Source organism: Xenopus laevis, chromosome 8L (assembly GCF_017654675.1).
Source record: "Xenopus laevis strain J_2021 chromosome 8L, Xenopus_laevis_v10.1, whole genome shotgun sequence".
Taxonomy (NCBI): Eukaryota; Metazoa; Chordata; class Amphibia; order Anura; family Pipidae; genus Xenopus; species Xenopus laevis.
In genome coordinates, this window is record NC_054385.1 from 65,227,934 (window position 1) to 65,251,432 (window position 23,499).

Below are 23,499 nucleotides of genomic sequence, written 5' to 3' on the forward strand. Positions count from 1 at the left end.
CTAGTAAAGTTTGAAGTAGGAGGCAGGCAGCAACACAGAGTTATTGCCCACACCAGTCAGTTGAACTGAAGAAGCTGCTCGGATGAGTAGTGAAATCTATTCAATGATTACTCAGCAAGTCCAGTTGTTTTAGATTGACCTATACTAGATATACCATGACCTGGATGAATGAATATCTTCATAGTCATTATAAAATTGTATTTTTGTTTTCGTTAAGCATGTGTATTACATGTATAACACTGGTATATTGTAAGCAAATATATTTTAGCTAGTACAAATGTAATAACTTGTATTAACCTTTTTTAAATACGTTTTTTAAATTGCAAAACATTATAGATAATGCCCTTTTTTTTTGCTTGTGTGCAGGGTACCGTGTGATGGTGGAGAACATTGCAGAACAAGATGCATTTATAGTCTATACTGCCAGGATTCTGGAAGTTCTGCAAAGGAGTATGCTTTTCTCTCAATTATTATTATATATGGATGTGTTAGATACAGTCAAATGTATGATCTGAGTCAATTATATAATACCTCTGTTAAACCATGAACTTCATGGTTGAGGAGGTTGAAGAAGTAATGTATTATTGCAGTGCTTCTTTTCATGTAAAGTTTCCTTTATAATGGACTAAGAAACACTCTTCTGCTATGCCCGTACTTCCAGTGTTGATGAAGTATAATCCATTCATTGCAGAGAAATGAGAGAGAGTCCCTTTGTTACCTCCTCATTTCTTCACTTTTTGTTATCTGTCTGTCTTTCTGCAGATTCTGATGAGGATATTAAAGCTGAAGACACCCGGCTTTTCTACCAGCGCATGTCATGCAAAATGCGCTTGGCCAAAGAAACAGAATATCTAATCATGGGACAGGATGGAGTCACCAAGAACGAACATGGACAGTAAGAGAAGCTACAGTTTGTGATTCATGTTATTAAAGGAGTTGTTCACCTTTAAATTAACTTTTAGTATGTTGTAGAGATTAATGTTCTGAGACACTTTGCAACTGGTTTTCATTTTTTATCATTTGTGGTTTCGAGTTATTTAGCTTTTTATTCTGCAGCTCTCCAGTTTGCAATTTCTGCAATCTGGTTGCTAGGGTCCAAATTACTCTAGCAACCATGCAGTGATTTGAACAAGAGACTGGAAGAGGCCTGAATAGAAAGACGATTATTAAAAAGTAGATATAATAATAGCTTTGTAACCTTACAGAGAATTTGATCTTCAGTTGGCGATAGTAACCCCCCATTTGAACGTGAGAAAGATTTAGAAAAAGAAGGCAAATAATTTAAAAACTATAAGTAAGAAAAAAATGAAGGCCAATTGAGAAGTTGCTTAGAATTAGCCATTCTACTAATACTACTCATACTAAGGGGCAGATTTACTAAGGGTCGAATATCCAGGGTTAATTAACCCTCGATATTCGACTAGGACTAAAATCGTTCGACTTCGAATATCGAAGTTGAACGATTTAGCGCTAATACTTCGATCGAACGATTAAATCCTTCGCATCGAACGATTCGAAGGATTTTAATACAACGATCGAACGAATATCCTTCGATCAAAAAAACATAGGCAAGCCTATGGGGACCTTCCCCATAGGCTAACATTGAGTTCGGTAGCTTTTAGCTGCCGAACTAGGGGGTCGAAGTTTTTCTTAAAGAGACAGTACTTCGATTATCGAACGATCGAATAGTCGAACGATTTTTAGTTCGAATCGTTCGATTCGTAGTCGAAGGTCGAACTAGCCCATTCGATGGTCGAAGTAGCCAAAAAAACACTTCGAAATTCGAAGTTTTTTTTATTCGAATCCTTCACTCGAGCTTTGTAAATGTGCCCCTAAAAGTTAACTTAAGGTGAACCACCCCTTTAAGATAACACAAAGTGAAAGCTAACCTAGTGGACATAGGGGTATGCTGGGCCACCTTCTTTTCTTGCATTCTGGAATCACTGACTTGGACATAATTCAGGAATTTGCAATACTAGAAGAAAAAGCTTCTTTACCTTTATATAGGTATAGGGTGTGCCCCTGAAATCCCATTTTTATGCCTTTTCTGTGTGCTCAGTATAAAATAATTTGTATTTAGTCATAAAGCTATATGAAGAGAACTGTTCAGTTGCAGCTTCTGCACTACAAGGAGTTTTTATGTCCCCCCTTTTGGATCTTCATATCTTAAGTCTACTAGAAAATCATATAAACATTAAATAAACCCAATAGGCTGGTTTTGCCTCCAATAAGGATTAATTAGATCTTAGTTTGTATGAAGTACAAGGCACTGTTTTATTACTACAGAGAAAAAGGAAATCGTTTTTAAATATTTGGATTATTTCGATAAAATGGAGTCTATGAGAGACAGGCATTCCGTAATTTGGAGCTTTCTGGATAACGGGTTTCCGGATAACGGATCCCATACCTGTATCTTCTTTATATTGATATACAGTATTCTCCTTTAATTTACCCATTGTTTCTTTTAGCATACGGTACATTCTGGATAAAAATTTTTGGGTGGAAGAGTTGCCAGGAGAGCAGAAGTGTGCTGCCACTCGATATCGCAACTTCTGCACTGATGCCAGGAATTTTATGGACAAATACAAGGAGAATGGCTGCATGGTGTGATCCTGAACTCCCTGTACCTTTAAATATCATGCTTCTACCTATACTATATTGTTTTTCTATGCATACCACCTGAATCATCTGTATTAACTGTAACTGTCTAATAAAAATATATACAGTGAAACCTGATCATGGGCTCATCTTCTGTCTTAATATGTATTTGGTTCCAGGTTTTAATTTTATTTGTATATTTATCAAACGTGGCCTTTTAGTAATTGCTACAGCAACGTGTCACTTATTCAAAGGGATCAGTCTTATATTTGTGCCATCCAACTGAAATATATATTTCAGGGGTAGTTCATCTTTAAATTAACTTTTATGTTATATAGTTGGTCTTCATTTTTAATTTTGCATAGTTTTTTTGCCTTCCCTTTCTGACTCTTTCCAGCTTTCAAATGGGGGTCTCTGAAAAACTATTGCTATTGTTACTTTTTATTACTTATCTTTCAATACAGGCCCTCGCCTATTCATATTCCAGTCTCTCATTCAAACTACTGCCTGGATTTCTAGGGTAAATTAGAACCTAGCAACCACATAGGTGCTGAAAAGCCAAACTGAAAAGCTGAACAAGAAGCTAAATGATTCAAAAACCACAAATAAAAAATTAAGACCAACTGCAGACTGTCTCAAAATATCACTCTCTGCATCATATTAAAAGTTAAGGGGATCAAGAAGCCCGTACTAGCTGCTAGCTACTGAAGTTTCTCTACTGCAAAATAAATTTGGGCTTTTAGGGGAAAAAATAATACTGATGACTATATACACATATATTTATAATATATGTGTATAGTTACAGTTGCACATACAATGCAAGAATTGGGGATAGGGGATTTTTACTTGATTTTTATAAAAAATAAAGTGAAAACATTATACTGAACTTTACCTTTTAAACTTGTTTGCATTTAGAGCCTTTACATTTTGCCATTGGTGGGCACTCATTTATTTATAATATCAAACAAAATTGACTGGAGAGCCTTATAAAAATAAATTGTTACTCAGAGATGTGTTGCACCAGTTTCAGATTGCACTAATCCTTCCTCAGGTATTTACAGAATATACTAATGAGAGTCTCTGTGCAAGTCACAATCCTCACTACCATAAACATCAAGTCTATAACTGGGAACATGTGTAGGTATAAGAATAAGAATGATGTACAAGTTTTACAGTTTTATTATAGCAAAGTTTTGGTAGGTTTCTGGCATGAAATGGTAAATTTAAATAGCTGGTGATATACATACTGATGTTTTATATGATTGTTGGTGATTTTTAGATCATCTTCTGATACACCATGTTGACCAACCAGAGCTCCTTTCCACTTCTTCTGCTCTGATTCTTCATGCTATTTGCAGAAAATGATTGCAACAATAGAAAGGCAGCTATACCAAGTGTGCCTCTTGTATTTCCTCTGTACATTTAGCCTATGGACTGACTCCAAACCTCATCAGGCCATGTATGGCCACCATAAATTTTACCTGTTCCCCTGAAGAACTTCTTGAAGAAACTCATGTCTACACTGGCCCTTTTTAAGACCTTATTCCATATTTCCATTTAGAGCAAAAACAAGATAAATTCTAAAATATCCAGGACTAGATCCAGGACTGTCTTAACCAGTGATCCCCAATCAGTGGTTCATGAGGAAGATGTTACTCCCCACCCCATATGATTCCCCCATTCAATTCCTAGCTCTAATACAAGTGTTGGAAGTTGAAACCACAAACTTGCAATCACACTGAGGGTGCTGCAGGCTGGCCATCCACATGGGGAGAGAGTCATTATTTATTTATTTGCGCACAAATATCCCTGCTAGATCCATTCAGCCCATAGTTAATTCAAGTACTTAACTTAAAACTGGGGCCTGTGGATATCAAGAAAATGTGTCTGTAATGATCAGCTCTCATGATTAGTGACCCCTTTTGAAAGCTGGAAAGGGACAGAAGAAGGCAAATAATTCAAAAACTATAAAAAAAAATTATGAAAATTAACTGAAAAGTTGCTTAATTTAGAGGCAAACCATCTCTTTAATTCCTTTCCCAATTTCAAGGTATGGAGGGTGAAGCAAAGTGATGGAGCTTTTTTTTCTATGCTGTGGGACAGAATTGCTGCCGATTCATTGGACATAATGCCAAAACTGTGATGCTGGCCCTCCTATAGGGCTTCTAATCTATGTATGACATTGGCAGATAATTTGGGTTGAACATTTGCAGTTTTGGTTACTCTTGGATCATTATTGCAGGATAGTTCTTGTGACAAAATTGTATGTAATTCTAATCTTTTTATGAGCTAAGGGAGGCCTTTACAAGGGGGGTCTTGACCCTAGCTTTTAAGTTATTTATTTTGCACTGCGGGTGTGGGATTTAATAGTTATCCATTTATAGTTGCTAAGGGTCACTTACCTTAAGGAGCAGTTTTGCAATCTAAATAGAAGGTATATATAAATAGAAGAAAAGTAGAGAGCCTGAAATAAAAAGCAAGCAAACTAAGAATGGCAATTAAAATTAAGCTGCAGGGTTGCCAGGGTCAGGGACAACCAACATAGAAGAAAAGGAAGAGGCAGAAAGGAAAGTTATAAGGTTATAAAAACAATTGCAAAGTGAACTCAGCATGCAAAATGCAAAAGAAGGCTGCAGCCCTTGACCCTACATTCAGCTCTCTGCAAATGGCATCAGCCTCTGCGCTTCGTTTCATCTGACACTCAGGTGCAAGGGGCCCAAGTGCTCCCAGAATAAACATTAAGGGTGATGCTCCCCTGTGCTCTTACACTTGTGTCACCCCAAGGTCAAGAATGGCGCCTTAAGAGTAAAAACATTAAGCCATCTGAAAAGTTGCTTAGAATAGGTCCATCATTAACATACTGTACATAACATTTACTTCTACTTTGAGACTTAGCTGTAACTGCCAATCTAGAGCTGTAAAATCCAGCAGTGACCATTAAATTGCCTCTTTATAAAGTATACTTTCATTTTAAATCTAAACATCAAGATATGCTGGACATGCTTGGGTTGTTTACACTCAAAAAGAGACTATTGCAGTATATAATTGTACAGGAAAATTGTATACACAGAAAAGAAGGGCATGTCTTAAGAAAAAGAAAGGAGGTTTTATTTTTTGGTGCAGAAAAAGTTTTATTGGACAATGAATGGTAGCATCACTGAGAGTGTCTTCCCCTGTCCTTTATGCAAAATGAAGTGTGCATATAAATAATTTGATCCTAAAAGCCTTTGTGAAGGGATACACTATGTATACATTCAATAACGTTTTGGGTCCTTTTTTAGCATGTGAGAAAACACAATGTTACTGATATTCATAATCTTATTATATAGGGACCGGTATGATTGCTTAGTAGTTGGGATCTGTAAATGATTTTCTCCCATTCTAACATATTGCTTCAAGTGCCATTTTCACCTTGCAGTCATTCATCTACAGAATGTCAATGTATTTTATCTGAATGACTTTTATTATTATCAGTATTATTATGCTGTGCCCTTTGATTATTGTAAATAAGAATATTATTATAAACATGTTTTTTTATTCACACACACAGCATGCCCTGCCCAGCTTCCACTTCCTCTTTATCTGCAGACACAAGATCAAATCGAAAGTAATTTCTTTTCAACCCTGGAAATCCCCTAGGCTGTAGGAGTTGTTGAACTACAAATAGATCTTTAGACTCTAAATTGTATATATATATATTGTTTTTACATATTGGGATAGAAACCTACTATTGAGGAAAGTTATTATATATGCTTAACATTTTAGAATCTATCAGATATATTCTTCTCATTCCTGAGAAATACATTATAGTTGCCATTAGGGGGAAATGTTAGCAATCATTCTCTGAGTTGCTCCAATGAAAGGGTTAGTTGGCATTGCTTAGGTAACGCTTGTGATACGATAGTTTCTCTGCAAAATAATAAGCGTGTGTGTGTGTGAGTCTGTGTGTGTCACACGGTGCATATAAAGAAGATGAAAGTGAAAGCAACATAAGCTTTATAGAAGAAGAGAGACAGGGAGAGAGAATAAAGAGAGGAGAGAAAGAAGAGGAGGTAGTTAAGGAGAGGAAAGTAATGAGAGAAGCTACAAAAAGTGGGTAATAAAGAAAGAAAGAAGTAAAGATTTCACACTTGTAAAGGGAGCAGGGTGCGACCAGTCTGCATTAAAGGAACCCCAGGTAGACATATCGTGTCCTTGAAATCGCCTCACTTAAGGGACCGCACCCCAACGGACACATCATGCTGCCAGCACTCTCTACATATGATCCCCCATGTGGAGGCTTTAGTTTTGAGAACTGCCCCAGGTAAGGGACTTACATATTTCCAAAGCTCAAAACAAAGTATTTAATGTGATGAGCAACTACTTTCTACCTACCTTGTGCTGTTAACCATAGCACGTATATTGTATTAATGTGTAATGTAAATATTGCTGAATTAGAACTATATGTGCATACGTCAGCAATACAGAAATGATTAAAGCTTATTTTCCTTGCAGGAATTCATGTTACAGGCAATAGACTGGCAAAAATATTTGCATAGGTGGCACCAGTTACCTTAGTCGTTTTTATTATAATTTTGTATTTTATCTTGTTCTTTGCATGAGCAATGACCACTAAATAGTTTATTATTTTACACATTAAATATCTATGTGCAGCATTAATAATAGGATCATAGGGCCTCTTAATGATCGTTACCTGAAAAAGTTTATTTCCGAGCACATATAATATAAGGTAAGAGCTTGCCAGGACAAAACAGATTAACACATAGATCTGTGTACTTACCTATAGTCTACGGTTTCAGCTCCCTGCCGATTAATAACAATTTAAAGCACGTCTACCATGCTTACTACTTGTGCTGTATAAAACAAAATGCTTTTAGGTACTTGCTAGATATTTTTGATCATGTGTAGGCTTGTGCAGCCATTTTGAAGACAAGACTTTAAAACAACACTGCAGGAATTGGCTAGTAAAGATAAGCACCTCTCCAGTCTGTCTTTCATACATGCACCTACTAAATCGTTGCTGTACCTTGTTCTAAGCCATGACCATGTGCTGCTCGTAGGAACACCTTTCTCCAGGACCAGGGACCTCAACTTGGCCTTCAACCACCAAAAGCCAGGAAGACAGGGACCACTATTGCTGGAATTATATATAAGGTACTGAAGAAAGGAAATCTGATTATAAGGTTGACCTGTATGTATGTGTATTTGTGTGTGAAAATACTGTACATGCACATCTCAGTATCTCGTCTGGTTTAAATGTAATATTGCTATACCAGTACTTGTAGGGGTGTTCTATGTGAGTAGAGCATAGTGTTTCATTACATTTAAGGACTTAAGTGGGCTTAATTATATACCAAACAAAAGCATGTGCAGGAAACTTCACTAAATAATTGTCAACCAAGCCAGGAAAATGGCCGTCAATCGGGAAATATAAACTGAGTTTAATGCAATCAACCATAAAAGAGGCACATTTATCAAAGGTCGAATTTCAAATTCATTTTAAAAACTCCCTTAAATTTGACCATTTGAAATTTATTTAAAAAACTGAATTTGGATGAATGTAATAAACCTGAAAACTCGAATTGAATTTGAATCAAATTCGATTCAAATTTTAAAAACTCGATTCAAGTTTTTTCTCAACTCAAATGTCAGGAAGGATGCAAACAACTCAAATAATAATAATAATAAATCTGCCCCCAAGTGAACACCAAGCATTAGTATGGAACTCTGGATAATGGGAAGCAAAAAAGATTACCAAAGAATTCACACCAAATACAGAGAAGGCATAAACATGATGATTTTTGGAACTTTATTTACACAGGGGCCAACACATTTACACAGCACTATACAAAGGTTATACATCATTCACATCTGTCCCTGCCGCAGTGTATTTTATAATCTTAAATTCCTATCACACTTTCACACAGTAAGGCCACGTTTATCACGAGACAGTTAACCTGCCTGACTCCTGTATATTTTTGGTGGACACCGGAACAAACCCATATAGAAAGGGGGAGAAAATACAAACATTACAATTTATTATCCAGGGATTACCAGAATGGAAAGAAATCACTTTTATTCATTTTTCACTATATACTTTTATCTGCTGAGAAGAGATGTAAGTACAAATGCTGCAATTTCATGTTATTTATTAGTAGATAATTACAGTTAATAAAATAATCTGTCCTTAGTTCTCCATTTCATGGCAGAACTATCTTACTTACTAGATGGAGTCTGCCAGCCACTTACATGGCGTCTTGTTGCAGCTGCAAAAAAATGTCAGGTTGATATTGTTTTTTTTTTTTTAAAGCTTTTATTTTTGCATAAACAATAACACATGACATACAGCGGGGAGAAAATAAAAGAAAGGGGAGAGGAAAAATAAAATTGTGGGGAGGTGGGAATGGTGGTTGGGCCACCCATTGAACAGTCCAAGAGACATACTATGTCAAAAGAGTCAGTCCATGTCTGTGGTGGTGTCCTGACACGAGGTCCAGGGGTTCCAAATTTTAGCAAATTTCTCTGGGCAACCTCTACTCAAGTAGGTCAGCCTGTACATAGGAAGAGCATCATTAACCAACTTCTTCCACAGTGGCACCGTTGGAGGGTCTCGGAGCTTCCACTTTAGTGCAATAACCTTCCGTGCATAGAAGAGCAGTAAACGGAACATTTGTCGTGCAGCCTGTTGCGGAATCAAATGATCCAAATGACCCAGTAAAAAAATTCCCGGCTCCAGGACCGGAGGAAAGTCCAAATAGGTTTGCAAATATACGGCAAGGTCCTTCCAATAATTATTGATAATCGTACAGGACCAAAAAGCATGCATTAAGGTACCCGGTTCCAGACCACACTTATAACACAAATCATCTGGGATCAATCTCATATGAAATAAACGTACTGGGGTAAAATACAGCCTATGAATCAGTTTATACTGTATAAGCCTATCCCCGCTACTAATCACTGTGGAAACAAATGTCGAGGTGATATCATCCCAATCATCCAGGTCCAAGGTAGGGATATCCTGGGCCCATTTACTATAACATTTTGCATACGGGTTACCTCTTTGAGAATTTAACAGATGATACACATTAGACAGTCGTTTCTTCCTTTCAGGTACCTTAAGCAAAGTTTCCAAGGCTGGGGTCTCCAGTAGAGGTGCACTAGGGAATTGGGCAGTCAGAGCATGTCGAACTTGGAGATATCTGTAGAACATTGTACGAGGTAACTGGAATTCTTGGGACAAGTCAGTAAAAGACTTAAGCGTTTGATCTTGATACAACTGGCCCAAATATTTGATGCTATAAGTTGCCCACAATTGCGGGTCTGGTACCGTTCTTAAATGTGGCAGGGATGGATTCAGCCACAGTGGCATATTGGGTGATACCTGTGGGGTGGCGGGTTTTCGTAAAGCCAAAGCTTTTTTCCAAGCAAGAATACCTGCACGGAATGTGGAAAGCGGCAATCCGTTTTGAGAGATGCCACGAAATGGCAGATTAGCCAGTGACTCAAAGGAACCCGCCACCGCAGCAACAGTTATGCTGGCAGTGTCATCAGCCAAAGGGTTGAGCCACCCTGCCACATGAGTAAGTTGAGATGCTAGATAGTAAATAAAAAAGTGAGGCAGGGCTAGGCCTCCTAGTGCCTGAGGTGCCGTTAGAGATGCTAGCTTGACTCGAGGTTGTTTATTCGCCCAAATAAAGGATGACACCATGGAATCCAACCTTGAAAACAGTGCCGCCGGCATAACAATAGGTGCATTCTGGAACATATACAGCATCTTAGGAAGGATAACCATTTTTATCAGATTAACCCTGCCTATAAGATTAAGTGGGAGTGGGGACCATAAGGAGAATTTGTGACCAGTTTCAGCTACAACTGGGTCCACGTTAAGGGCGGTATATCGGGAGAGGTCCGGATGAATGACAATGCCTAGGTATTTGAAGTGTTCCACCTGTGCTAACGCCTGAGCTTGGGTGAGGGGTCGCTGTAGGGAGGTACCCAGGTGCAGAAGTGTGGATTTGGACCAATTAACCGTAAGACCCGATGCTTTCCCAAACTGGTCAACAACCTGAAGCATTCTATCAAGGGAATGACATGCATCTTTTAAATAGATCAGGGTGTCGTCGGCATATAGAGAGATCTTCTCTTCCAACGCCTCTACCTTCCAACCAAGGATACCCGGATCATTACGAATCAGGCCAGCTAAGGGTTCTATGGCGATAGCAAATAAGTACGGGGACAAGGGGCAACCCTGCCTCGTTCCTCTACTCAATGTCAAGGAGGGGGATATCTTACGGTTAGTTTGAACTCGAGCAGTGGGATTCGTGTACAGTAGTTTAACCCATTTGAGAAAATTGGGCCCAAAACCCATGTGTGCCATGGTTGCCCACAGGAAGTCCCAGTGTAGCGAATCAAAAGCTTTCCTGATATCTAAAGCAACAATCGCCCCTTGATTTTTGTGGAGGGCTAAGTACTCCAAATTAGTGTAGAGCCTACGTATGTTGATGGATGTGGCCTTCCCAGGCATAAACCCAGTTTGATCGGGATGAATCAACGTCTCTATTACACGTACCAATCGCAGCGCTAGAATTTTAGCTAATATCTTATTATCACACGTGAGCAGGGAAATAGGCCTATAAGCAGCACAATCCTCAGCATCCCCACCAGGTTTTGGAATTAGAACAATTAATGCTTCCTGGGTCGTCGGAGGGAGATGACCCCGCAGGAAAGCCTCTTGGTACAAGGTTAGTAACCTGGGCGCCATACTATCCAGTTGAGCCTTGTACAGCTCAATAGGAATCCCGTCTAGCCCGGGGGCCTTTCCAGAGGGGAATGCAGAAATTGCTACCTTGAGCTCTTCTAATGAGATAGGGCTTTCTAGTAATTGTTGTTCAGTAGCAGAGAGGGTAGGAAGACTAGCATTGCTAAGAATTTGCAGTGGGCAAGAGTCTGGGGTAGGAAGCGCTGGGTTGTAGAGTTGAGTATAAAATTCCCTAAAGGCATTGCTGATACCCGTAGGGGAGTCGACTAGGTTGCCAGTGGCGTCCCGAACCCTAGGGATAACTGTTATCGGCTTCTGTTCTCTAGAAAGGTACGCTAAGAGTTTGCCAGCTTTATTGCCTTTCTCAAATACAACCTGCGAGGTACATAGTAGTTTTTTCTTAGTTTTGTCAAGAATGTGAAGCTGGAGATCTCTTTGAGCTTGCGCAACCTCAGCATAACATGCAGGGGAGGGATCTGTCGCGAATCTAGCTTGGGCAGATGTGACCTCATCACTTAAGCCTTCCAACTCCGCATTTAACCGGCGTCTATACCCCGCTATGCTGCCAATAAAGGATCCCCTAAGACAGGCTTTAGAGGCCTCCCAGACAATTAAAGGATCGGCGGAATGCACATTTTCCGACCAGTAATTCTCCAGATCTCGTGTCACCCTATCAGACACGTCAGGTACAGTAAGCCACTTAGGATTAAGGCGCCACATGGGCGTAGTACAATCACAATCCGATCTAATTGATAGGGAGAGTGGGGCATGGTCTGAAATACCCCCTGGTAAGTAGCGAGCATTAGTAATTTTGGTTTGCAGAAGTGGTGATGCCAGTGCTAAGTCTATTCGCGATGCCGTCTTATGGGCGGCTGAGTAACAAGAGTATGTTCGCCCTAACGGATGGGCCTGTCTCCAGATGTCAATAAAGTTATAAGTGTGACACCAATTAAGCAAGGGGGTCGGGCCTGGGTTACCTGGGGGACAACGGTCTAGCTCTGGATTCAAAACCATATTGAGGTCACCCATAAGCAGTGTGGGAGCTGGAGCCATATTCAATAATTTCCCCATGACCTCATCAAGTATAGCGATGTCGGCTGGTGGGGGCAAATACACACAAACCAGATTAAGTAACTGCTGTTGCAGTGAACATTGCACAATAATATATCTACCAAATCGATCAGTACGCAATTCCACTATATTGAGATTTGATTTTTTACTCACTAGAATTGCCACTCCTCTAGAGTAATTAGAGAGTTCAGCGTGATACACTCTAGCAACCCACGCTTTTTTCAAAGCCAGGATACGGCCACCTGTAAGATGCGTTTCCTGCAGAAAAACCAAGTGTGGGCGGTACTTTTTGAGATATTGGAATACCAAGCCCCTTTTAATCTTGGAGTTGAGGCCTCTGGTATTCCAAGAAATTACATCGATCGACTCCATATCGTAAATTTAGGAAGATAACCAGGCATAGCCATACAAAATGTAACAGGCCGAAGCCTAGGTGGCCCAACGGGGAAGGGTGGGGGTGGGGAGAAAAAAAGAAAACATACAATTCCAGTAAAATACACTCGCATTGTATAACAATATATAGACCAAACAATAGCCCTCCCTCCCTGTCTATCCTTAAAACTAGGCAGACCTATTTCCCGTAACTACCAACTGTGGGGTATAGTCCAAGCCCCGGAAAAACAAGTACTGTGTCTTCTAGATCCTGAGAAGACTCCGCCAGCGGGCTCTGGACAATGAGCCCAAATAGGGTGCAAACGCCCAATAAATGGCGTAGCAGCGACTCTGAAAGGAAGCCAAAAATTAAGACAAACCATCATCGATTAGTGCCCAGGGCTGTTGCGGGGGTTCAGGTGGTGTTTACCGTCAAGCCAGGATGCCGCCTCCTCTGGTGAGTGGAAAAAATAGGACTGGGCGCCGTCAACAACCTTGAGCTTGGCTGGATACAGGACAGCATACTTGTATTGTAAATCCCGCAGACGTTTCTTGACAGCAATAAAGGTGCTCCGTTTCTTTTGTAGAGCCATGGAATTGTCCGGGAACAACATAATTTTGGCCCCATCATGTTGTATGTCAGCCATGTGGCGTGCAGCATTCAGTATGGCATCTCGATCCCGAAAATTTAGCAGACGTAGCAGGAAGGGCCGCGGCGGGGCTCCAGGTCTAGGGGGTCTCCCCGGCACCCGATGCGCCCGCTCCACCACAAAGTGAGGCGACAGGATGTCAGGCCCAAACTTGTCACGGAGCCACGTTTCAATAAAAAGCACCGGATTATCACCTTCAGCTCGTTCAGGTAAGCCGACAATCCGAACGTTGTTGCGGCGCTGTCGGTTTTCGTAGTCCTCAAGCAGCTCCGCTTGCTGTTTAAGTTGCTGCGTCAAGCTGTTGAGTTGGGCTGGAATTGGGCCTTGTACGTCCTCCATAGTGGAGATCCGGTTCTCCATTTCCCTCTGCCTTTCTCGGATCGCTTGGACATCCGCACGCAGCAGGGAGAAATCCACCTTCAGCTCCTCTATTTGGGTAGAGAGGGCAGCTCGGGATTCTGCAATAGCCGCCAGGAGTATTTGGAGTCCTGGGTCCGGTTGCTGCAGCTCGGGCGGATCTGCGTCACCATCATCACCAGTAGGCCGCGGTGGAGTGCCACTGGGTTGATCACCTTTCTTGGCAAAATGGTCAATAGTTTTCTGCTTCGGTCCAGATTTCCCCATGCTCAATACGTTCAGGAGACCGAGGATAGTCCCAGACCGTCAAATTAGAAGGGCTCAGGATGAGTTCAGGAGAAATAGTGGCGGAGCTCTCAGTCAGCACGTCTTACTCCGTCGCCATGCAGGACACGCCCAGGTTGATATTGTTAATTCTATAATTGACTGGAAGAAAAAATAATAAATGTTTATTACCTGTCGATATTTGAGTTCAGGAGGATCTATGCCAGAAAACAACCAACGATTGATTTTTTTTTTTTTTTTGATAGTGGAGATTTTTTTTTTTACACAGGTTTTGTCAAGAATAAAGAGATGAACACTTGTGTTTCCTGGCAACTATTATACTGAAACCAAAGGTCAACATGTAATAAATGTGTACAGATCATTATCTGATCACCCGTTACAAAGGCTGAGCCTTTCCAATAAAGTGGGGCACATGATAATGGCACATACATGATATACTGTTGTGTCCTGCAGCTAATCAGCTGATGCTGAAGAACTCCCAGCATTCTCCATAGTATGTGCTTGATGTGTTTTATGAACAATCACTGGTATTCACATCTGTTTTATGTATATACAGGATGGGGTGATATTAGGAGCAGACAGAAGAGCTACCGATGATATGGTAGTTGCTGATAAAAACTGTGCCAAGATTCATTACATCACTGACAATATATAGTGAGTATCCAGCTTTTTAGATCTGCTATCATTGTCTCTGCTAATATGATTCATTTTTTGTCATTTTGTATAAGTATAACACATCCATACACTTTGCTTTTATCCATATTAATTTTTTATTGTTCGTCTTCGTGAACCAATCGCTACACATTTATCTTTCCATTTTTATAGTGATGATCCCTTCTCTGTGTATCTGTGCATAAGTATTTGCCAAGCATCTGCATGCTAGTAATACACCAATGTATACACTCATTTGGTATCCGACTGGATAATAAGAGCCTAGGGAGACCTCTTGGAAACAAACTACAGCAATGAGGCTCATATAGTCCTGATTTAATAAGATTTTCAAAACTGGCAATAATTGGGCAGATGGTGGTCACTTTACTGCCTTACAAAAGTCAACAGGCTACTTGTCTTTGTGTCCTGATATTGCTCTCCTTTTACTGATAGCGACCTCTGTAGTAACACAATTACTCCAGTAACAAGATTGCAACCCCAGGCATCTTAAGCTGGCCATAGATGTTGAGATTTTTAAAAGATCCGATCCTCATCGTGCGACCACGATTTTCTCTGAACGATCGTACGATCATACGAATTGACCATCAACTAAAAAGACCAATTTGCCAGGAAAACAAAGGGGAGCTGCCTGATTGGCCCTGCAAACATAGATAGCTTGCACTGGGTACACTGACAGATGTCGGCCGAAAAATCGTAAGATGTACAATCGTTCAAATCCCGCTAACCGCACGATAATTTCGAAGGATTGTCGGATTTCGCTAAAATCAGTTGTTCGGCAAGAAGAATCGTCGCCTCTATGGGGAGCTTTAGACAATAACTATACTGTATGCTAATGAAGGAGAATTCATAAGTAGCATTGCTGGGTTATTCAGAAGGAACCATCCAATGATTAACCTTCAGTTGCACACACAGATCTATAAGAATGTATATCCATACTGTATATCAACAATGCTTTTGTATATATACTCAGCTGCTGTGGAGCAGGGGTGGCTGCTGATGCAGAAAATGTGACTCAGCTCCTGTCCTCAAACCTCCATATTCATGCAATGAGCACTGGAAGACAGCCACGAGTCTGCACTGCTAACAGAATTCTGAAACAGATGCTGTACAGGTGAATATAATAAAAGGGAACAGTGAAAGCTTTAATATAGAAGAAGTAGAAATGGGAAGTAATGAAAGGTGCACTTCACCATAAAATAAACTTTTAGTATAATATACATAATATCATCCAAGGCCAATTTTCAGTTGTAAAACTTTTAGTTTTTAAAAAAAAAAAAAAAAAAACTTTTATTTTTTTTATTTTCTTTATTTTTATAATTGTTTGCAACACAGCAGCCATGCAGATGTGTCAACAGAAGATAAATTGAAGCTAAAATGAATCTGTTAGAGAGGAGCACACTGGTAAAGCAGGGATGTACTGCTAATGTTTATTAAAGCAATATGTTTTCAGGGAAACACCTGCTCTCTTTCAGGCACATCTGGCCTACACGTGTCACTGCAGTGCATCTCTGCTTTATGAATGAGCTCCTCTCCAATGGATTCATTTTGTCAGTGTGGGCTAGAGACGGCCCTGAGAGTAGCAGTGCAGAGCTCTCAAGCATTGATTGATGAGACTTTGCCAAGAGACTTTAGGGGCCTGCAGGATTTACTACTACGACTTCGACCTTTACTACCTGTAGGATAAAAAGTGCAAAAAATGAGTGCAATCTACACTTTGCAGAGTAGGAAGGTTAATCAAAACCATAAAAATGTAAAATCAACTAATAAATTGTTTAGAATAACCATAGGCTTTTGGAGTAGACATGGAAATTGTGTGTATAGCAGAGCATTGGTCATTAGCATATGCCTCGTTCTATTTAATTTGATGTGGGAGAAGCAGTATTTACACAGAACTCTGTACTTTTCTCAAAGTAATTTATAAAAAATTAAAATAATACTATTTTGTTGTTGTTAGTAGGATTAAAATATAGGTATACAGATGTGGTTTTAATTACAGTATCATCAATTATAAATATCATTGTTCCCTAGCAAAATTAAGTGAAAGGTTGTAAATGTTGCAGAAATTTCCCATAGATTTGTTTTCTCCCACAATGAGAAATAATGTGCCCAACTTTTCTCCACAGCTGACTTATACAATTAGTTACATACTTGGAAGTTTTTGGGCTGTGCAATAAATTGATAAAATTATAAAATGAGCCAGATTCTTTAGACTTTTTTCCATTCTGGAGGAAATTCATTAAAAGTTTTGAAAATGTGAAGAAATGTTTTCAAATATATCAAGAAAAAAACTAAAACTTTGAAAAATTTGCTTCACATTTTTTATCAGGGAAAAACACTGCATAATGGTTATTTACAAATGCAATCGCAGCTCGGGAATGCTTAAATGTGAGCAAAATATTGCGCTCTTGAGGGGGAATGTAATAAAAACCGCAAGTGGTGTGTAAAATCACATTGTTATGAATGCTCAGTGCTGCTCGCAATGAAAATCATTTCTCTCCTAAAGTGCAGGCACAAGTCACATGACCAGGGGCAGCTGGGAAATTGACAAAATGTCTAGCCACATGTCAGATTTCAAAATTGAATATAAAAAAATCTGTTTGCTCTTTTGAGAAATGGATTTCAGTGAAGAACTCTGCTGGAGTAACTGATGCATTTTGAAAAAAAACATGTTTTCCGATGACAGGATCCCTTTAAGCGCAAGGAGTTGCCTCTCTCTCTCTCTTTAGGTACCACTGCATAGAGGAATGAGAAGTAAGAAGCACATGGGCCCCATGTCCCTAGCTTGCATGTAATTTGAGAACATGCAACAGGCATAGGAACAAGGTGTCCCTTGTGCTTCACAGGTACTTCAGAGGACAATACCAGTCCCTTTAATACAAAAAGTACAAGGAGTTCTAAAGGACAATGCTGCCGCAAATAAATATTAATTGAATCACAACCGTTGTGATTCAATAAATATTTATTTGCGGCAGAGTCTGTGAGATATGTGCTTCATCCATACCTATGTTTGCTGAAATTGTCTGTGGGTCTTCTGGTGTGGCCTGACTGGAGAGTGAGCACGATACACAGGTGAAGGTGACTGAATGAATTTGCTGAAAGCAAGAGTACTAAAGGACATAATTATGTAGTAGTGTTGGCATTTCTGCAGTTGCCCTTTGTAAATGGACCCTCCGATGTTTGTTTTCAGACAGTAGACCAATTAATAGCACCTGTAAAATGTGTTATTTTAACTCCAACCTTTCAATCATATCATCTTTCTCTGTACACTCAGATACCAGGGTCACATCGGGGCATCTATTATAGTAGGGGGAGTGGATATCAAAGGTCCCCATCTCTACAGTATATACCCACATGGATCAACTGATGCAGTTCCGTTCACTGCACTTGGTGAGAATACAAAGGCAGTCTATAACACTACTGGGCGTATTTATAAAATGCAGAAATACAATTTATATCTGTAGATTTACATTATGTAAATATACAGTAGGTATAATACACCTCCATAAAAACCAGCTTAAAAACCTGCTTAAGAATTTGCACATTTTAAGCTTCTCCCATTATCTCTTAACACAAGGTATTTTGTTGTGTTAATGTTCATTCTGGATAACACTTTTATAAATACGCTCTTTGTGACTCATCTTTTTATTTAAATGTTCTGCATTATGCCTGTTCTGCTCTTAATTAGTAAAAAGCAAGAGGTAACATCTATATTTATTTATGCCTTTCCTATAGCACAGATGTCATTCTGTGGATACCATTCCAAGCCAATAAGTGTTACTGACAGCCTCACAATAACATTGTCCACAGAAAAGCATTACTAGCATAGGTTGGTGCTACTGTTGACTGCATCAGCAATTTTGCTCAGCCTTGCGCATGGCTTTCGCTGTATGAAGTTGCAATGGCTGGATTAATAGATATAATTCTTACATTTCATTTTCTTATAAAAAAAGAATTCTGAAACAAATAATTTGGTGTTTTTATGTATTCATCAGCCATGAAACAGCCAGCATCATATTAATGTTACAAATGTTCTAAATATATTCTACTTTAACTTAAGTCAGTCCTTTCCAAAAAAAAAAAGAATCTGCCGTATCTTGGTTTGTACAAAATAATGTAACATAGCACAAGGTATTGCTTACACTGTTCAGTCACTATTCTCATTCTATATTGTTATGTATTTATATGTTTCAATTCTTCAATTTTATTAATATTTTTCTGTAATATTTTAAGGATCTGGATCCGCTGCAGCTATAGCTGTTTTAGAGGACCGCTTCAAACCTAATATGGAGGTACTGTAGTATTGTTTTGCACTGTAAAACATTAACCCCCACATGTAATAAAAGTTACAAAGTTAGCCCAGGTGTAGTAATTCATATAGCAACTAATCTGGTTTTTACTACCCGCTGACTGGTTTTTACATTTGACTTGAACAATAGTAACAAAAGGGAAAATTTAGTTGAATACTAAACAACTTTAAAACATTAGGCGAGGGTGCAATGAGGCTGTGACCACAAAATTCATACAAAGACAAGAGTCCTCTGCACTCGATATATTAAGGACATTGAAACATTTTGTACCTTGAGCTACTAAAAATGCCTTACCTTTTAAAAAAACTGGGATTGTTTGTCCATTTATTGCAATATATTTAAGATGGCCAACTACGTCAAAGTCATCCCGATATGGCCAGTGCTACGATCACTTTAATCTGATTCCTTCTATTGCTTCATTATACATTTTTATACATTAAAATGTCTTGTATACATACATGATATTCTTCATGTGCAGACTGACATTGGAACTCCTTCCCATGCATTTACGGAGTATCTGGAAGGGATTTAAAATAAAAAATGTATACATCTCGAAGTTGATACTTGAAATTAACATTACAAGTTATTGTCCTGCGATCTCCTGCTCTCCAATATTTCCTCCATGCTCCGTATTCAATCCCCTTTTAACATATCACTCTAAAGCTCTAAATGAGTTGCAAAATATAGGATTTAATTATGCCATTTCTTATTCTCCTGGTCTGACTTAACAGCTGGAAGAGGGGAAGCGTCTTGTCACTGAGGCTATCACTGCAGGAATTATGTGTGACCTGGGTTCAGGGAGTGGAGTGGATCTATGTATAATTACAAAAGAAGAGGCCCGTGTCCTAAGAGGCCACACAAACACTGAGACCCGGGGAAAGAGGTAAGGGCCCACATTTGGGTACCTGGTTATGCAAAGCATAAGCTATATGTGATGAGTGTGGGTGTTTTTAATATGCATTTTCTTCTCAATATTGAATATATTTTTAAGATTGCCTCAATTAGGGTTGCCACCTTTTCTGGAAAAAAATACCAGCCTTTCTATATATTTATCTTTTTTCCCTATTAATAACATTGGGATCAACCATCATTTTTACTGCCAGGTGGCAACCCTACCCTCAATAAAGTGATGACATTCCTTTGAAATGCCCAGATTTATTGTTGTGAGGAGCAGCTTTATCCAAGTACAAATTCTTAGGGTCTCACTTTCATCTAATCTTCCATCTACTCAAGCATTACTCATGCTCAAGCATTAAGATATAGTGAATGGCAATATTGTTTCAGGACCCCACACAGCTGGTTGGAGTCATCGACCAACTCTTTCTAAACATTTACATTGGTCCTACGTAAAGATTTTAAATATAAAACAGATATACTGTATATTCAGAAAGTTTGTTGAATTACACACTTACAAGTATGAATGTAAGTTCATACTTGCATAATTTTGGGTACACAGGTCAGTGTTATAAAAACACAAGTGTGCATTATTTGATCTGGTGGGGTTATTTAATAATCTGTATATATTCATGCATTTAATAACCGCTACCTTTGTTGTTCAGGTTGGCTTCTTATCGTTATGCTCGTGGGACAACCCCTGTGCTGGGAGAAACCATCACACAACTGGAGTTGGTAGAAGAATCCGTTCAGATCATGGAAACTGATGAAACATTCTAGAAATAATAGAATCATGTTATAGAACAAGTCTATGCAAATTCACTTGGGGTACCAATGTGTTAGCGGCCCTACAGTTAATACAATTACTTACCTTAGACCTTGGGCTAGTGCTCCTATTTGCTTAAAAGTGCACTGGACTGGACTGTAATCCTTCAGGCACCACACTACCATCTCTGCTGATGTTGCTGTATCCTTTTTGCTGTCCCAGAAACCCTGCATACACAGGAGAGTATTCAGGATAGGGAAAAGGATCCCTGGGACACAGGCAGAGTCTGATGCTTAATGTATTTTACCCTGGCCAGTGCACTTTGTAGCAAAAAGGAGCACCTTATTGGGGTCTAAGGAAAGGATATATATATATATATATATATATATATATATATATATATATATATATATAAATATAAAGCCATTTTTGGACTAAATAATATATATATATCCATATCCTATAGCTATATCCTATATATATATATATATAATATATATATATATATATATATATATATATATATGTGGGATGGCTGTTGCCTTAAACATTGACACCCCCCGTAACGTTGCAATGATTTGTCCTTTAATACATATAAAAGACAATTTGTTAAAGCATGCTAGAGAATTTAAATTAATAATACAAACCAGTCAACACATGTAAAATACACATGCTGCAGACTGCAGTGGATTCTATGGCGCTGAGCAACAAAAATCTAAATATGAATAGTAAACTGCTGCTTAACATGGGAATCATGGGGCATCTGTTCACTTCACATAAATAAGCATTATATACAATAACCAAACATTTAACAAACAAAATGGTCTGGAATACTTCTTGGATATCAGTTCCATAGTCAGAACCCTAGTGAGGGTGTTTGTATAACAGATAAGAGCAAGCAATGGTTTGCCACAGTTAAATGTGATTGCTTTTCTTGGTACATTAACACAATTCTTGCAGACAAATTCTAGTTTTCATGCCAAACCTGCTTGGAGCAATAAAAAAACATTCCACAGACATGCATATTGTTCCTTGTTGCCATTTCTGAATGTTTCATATTGGCTTTTTTTCCTTGAATTGCATTAAACCAGAACCAAGACTTTTCAGAAAATAATTAAAATGTTCTTTTTTTAAAAAAAAAAATGTAACACATAGTAGTTCCCGTCTACAGTGGCTCAGTGGCTAGCCTTTCTGCCTGTCTGCATTGGGGATCAGATCCAACCTGAGCAACAACTTTGTTGTTCTCCCTGTGTCTGGCACTCCGGTTTCCTGGCCGATCAAGGAGCCGACTGATATCCAAGCCTTCTGCCGATATCGGTCGGCTTGTCTCCCACCATACATGCACAGAATATCTTACGAAAATGTGTTACTTTGCGATAATATCAGTGTGTGTATGACCACCTTTAACTGGTGTCTGTTGTAAATGATCTTGAAATCTGTGTGAACTTGATATGGACCTTAGCTTATGGACATGGCCGCCATCAGGGGGGGACAGGGGGTACGAGTGTCCCGGGCCTTGACAGCGCCGAAGCCTATGGCCATTTCTGAAGTCCTGAACAACCGAAATGCCAAAAAGCCAAAGTCCCGAAGCGGCTAAAAGATCCGAAGCCACGAAAACAGCTGAAATTGAATAGGGGGGGGCCTGGTCACCAATTTTTTTAAAAACTTTTAAGGGGGACCCTGGCACCACAGTTTTTTTTTAACTTATAAGGGGGCCCTGGCCATCAAAAGCTTTTTATAACGTGTGTTTGTGGGGGGGGGTGTTACCTTTTTTAGCACTAATGTCCATGTGGTCTTTTAACTGTTGTGTGGAGTGGGCGGGATCTGGAGTGGGGCCTGGGGTGGGCAGGGCCCAGGGGGCACCAAAAATGTTGTTGTACAGGGCACTGTGATGTCTAATGGCGGCCCTGCTTATGGATTCTAACCTCTACCGGAGCAAGGGCTTCTGTGTTCAATAAACACACATATACTTGTGTGTAAGACTCTGGAAGCATGTGGATAACTTACCAAATAGGAGGGCAGGTGGTAAACTCCCCTATCAGCACTGGTCTCCCAGACAACCATTTAGGCGTCAGATACTATGGAAAATGAGTAAAACGTTACTTGTGGTCAATTTTACCCATTGTCTTCTCCTGAATTAGCCATTGTTTCCTAAACGAATGGAACCATCAAACAACAGAATACTAAAAGGTTCCTTCATTTTACCACCCCCTAGTTTGCACAAACACTCATTTTCAAATCAATTTTAGTAGCAGCTCATTTTGGAGGAGTAGCTCTTACGGCAACAGGTGCTATAGGCAGTTAGGCACCAAGGAAAAATGATCTTGTTTTAGTTCTCTGACACACACTGGAGTTCTGACTGAGCGGGAAATATAAATAACTTCTGAGGTAATACTGAAAGCCGAGGGCATGGCGAGCAAACAGCAAAAAGAGAGTGCGGTTTTGTTGTTGTTCTATAACAAAAGTAGAAGGCGCAGGCAAGTTGAGAGCAGAACTATCTCCTCTCACAAGAAGCGCTCTGTCTCCGCCTCTCACTCATACAAGTCTGCTTCGTGACGCCACAGTCTCGCGTGATCAGAGTGGCGTCGGGCTTTTCTGTAAAACAGAGGCGAGGAATTTGGTGTTCATAGCGTTGGAGGCAGCTGTAAGTACCGACCCGGTGGTGCGGCTGTGTTAGTAAAAGTGGGAATTTTGGGCAGTATGCTGTTATTTGGATAAGCCGCCCATCCGCTTTTTGCGAGCTCTGACACTTGAATGGGAGGGCGG

The 23,499-nt window shown here is 39.5% G+C and overlaps 2 protein-coding genes across 2 annotated transcripts in view; both read left to right on the plus strand.

Annotated features, from left to right (window-relative positions):
- The window catches only part of c4a.L (complement C4A (Rodgers blood group) L homeolog), a 44,846-nt gene extending 42,118 nt beyond the window's left edge, over positions 1–2,728 (plus strand). Inside the window, 3 exon segments of the mRNA NM_001087465.1 lie at positions 367–450; positions 763–895; positions 2,469–2,728. Of these exon segments, the coding sequence (NP_001080934.1) occupies positions 367–450; positions 763–895; positions 2,469–2,610 (359 nt within the window). The 3' untranslated portion in view covers positions 2,611–2,728.
- A 3,879-nt stretch (positions 2,729–6,607) lies between these two features.
- On the plus strand, positions 6,608–21,750 carry psmb7.2.L (proteasome subunit beta 7 L homeolog). Its single transcript, NM_001086392.1, is given in 8 exon segments — positions 6,608–6,901; positions 7,659–7,752; positions 14,651–14,748; positions 15,737–15,877; positions 18,038–18,153; positions 18,997–19,055; positions 19,805–19,956; positions 20,633–21,750. Coding segments are annotated over 8 exon segments (840 nt in total). The 5' UTR covers positions 6,608–6,836; the 3' UTR covers positions 20,748–21,750.
- Positions 21,751–23,499: the final 1,749 nt, after the last annotated feature.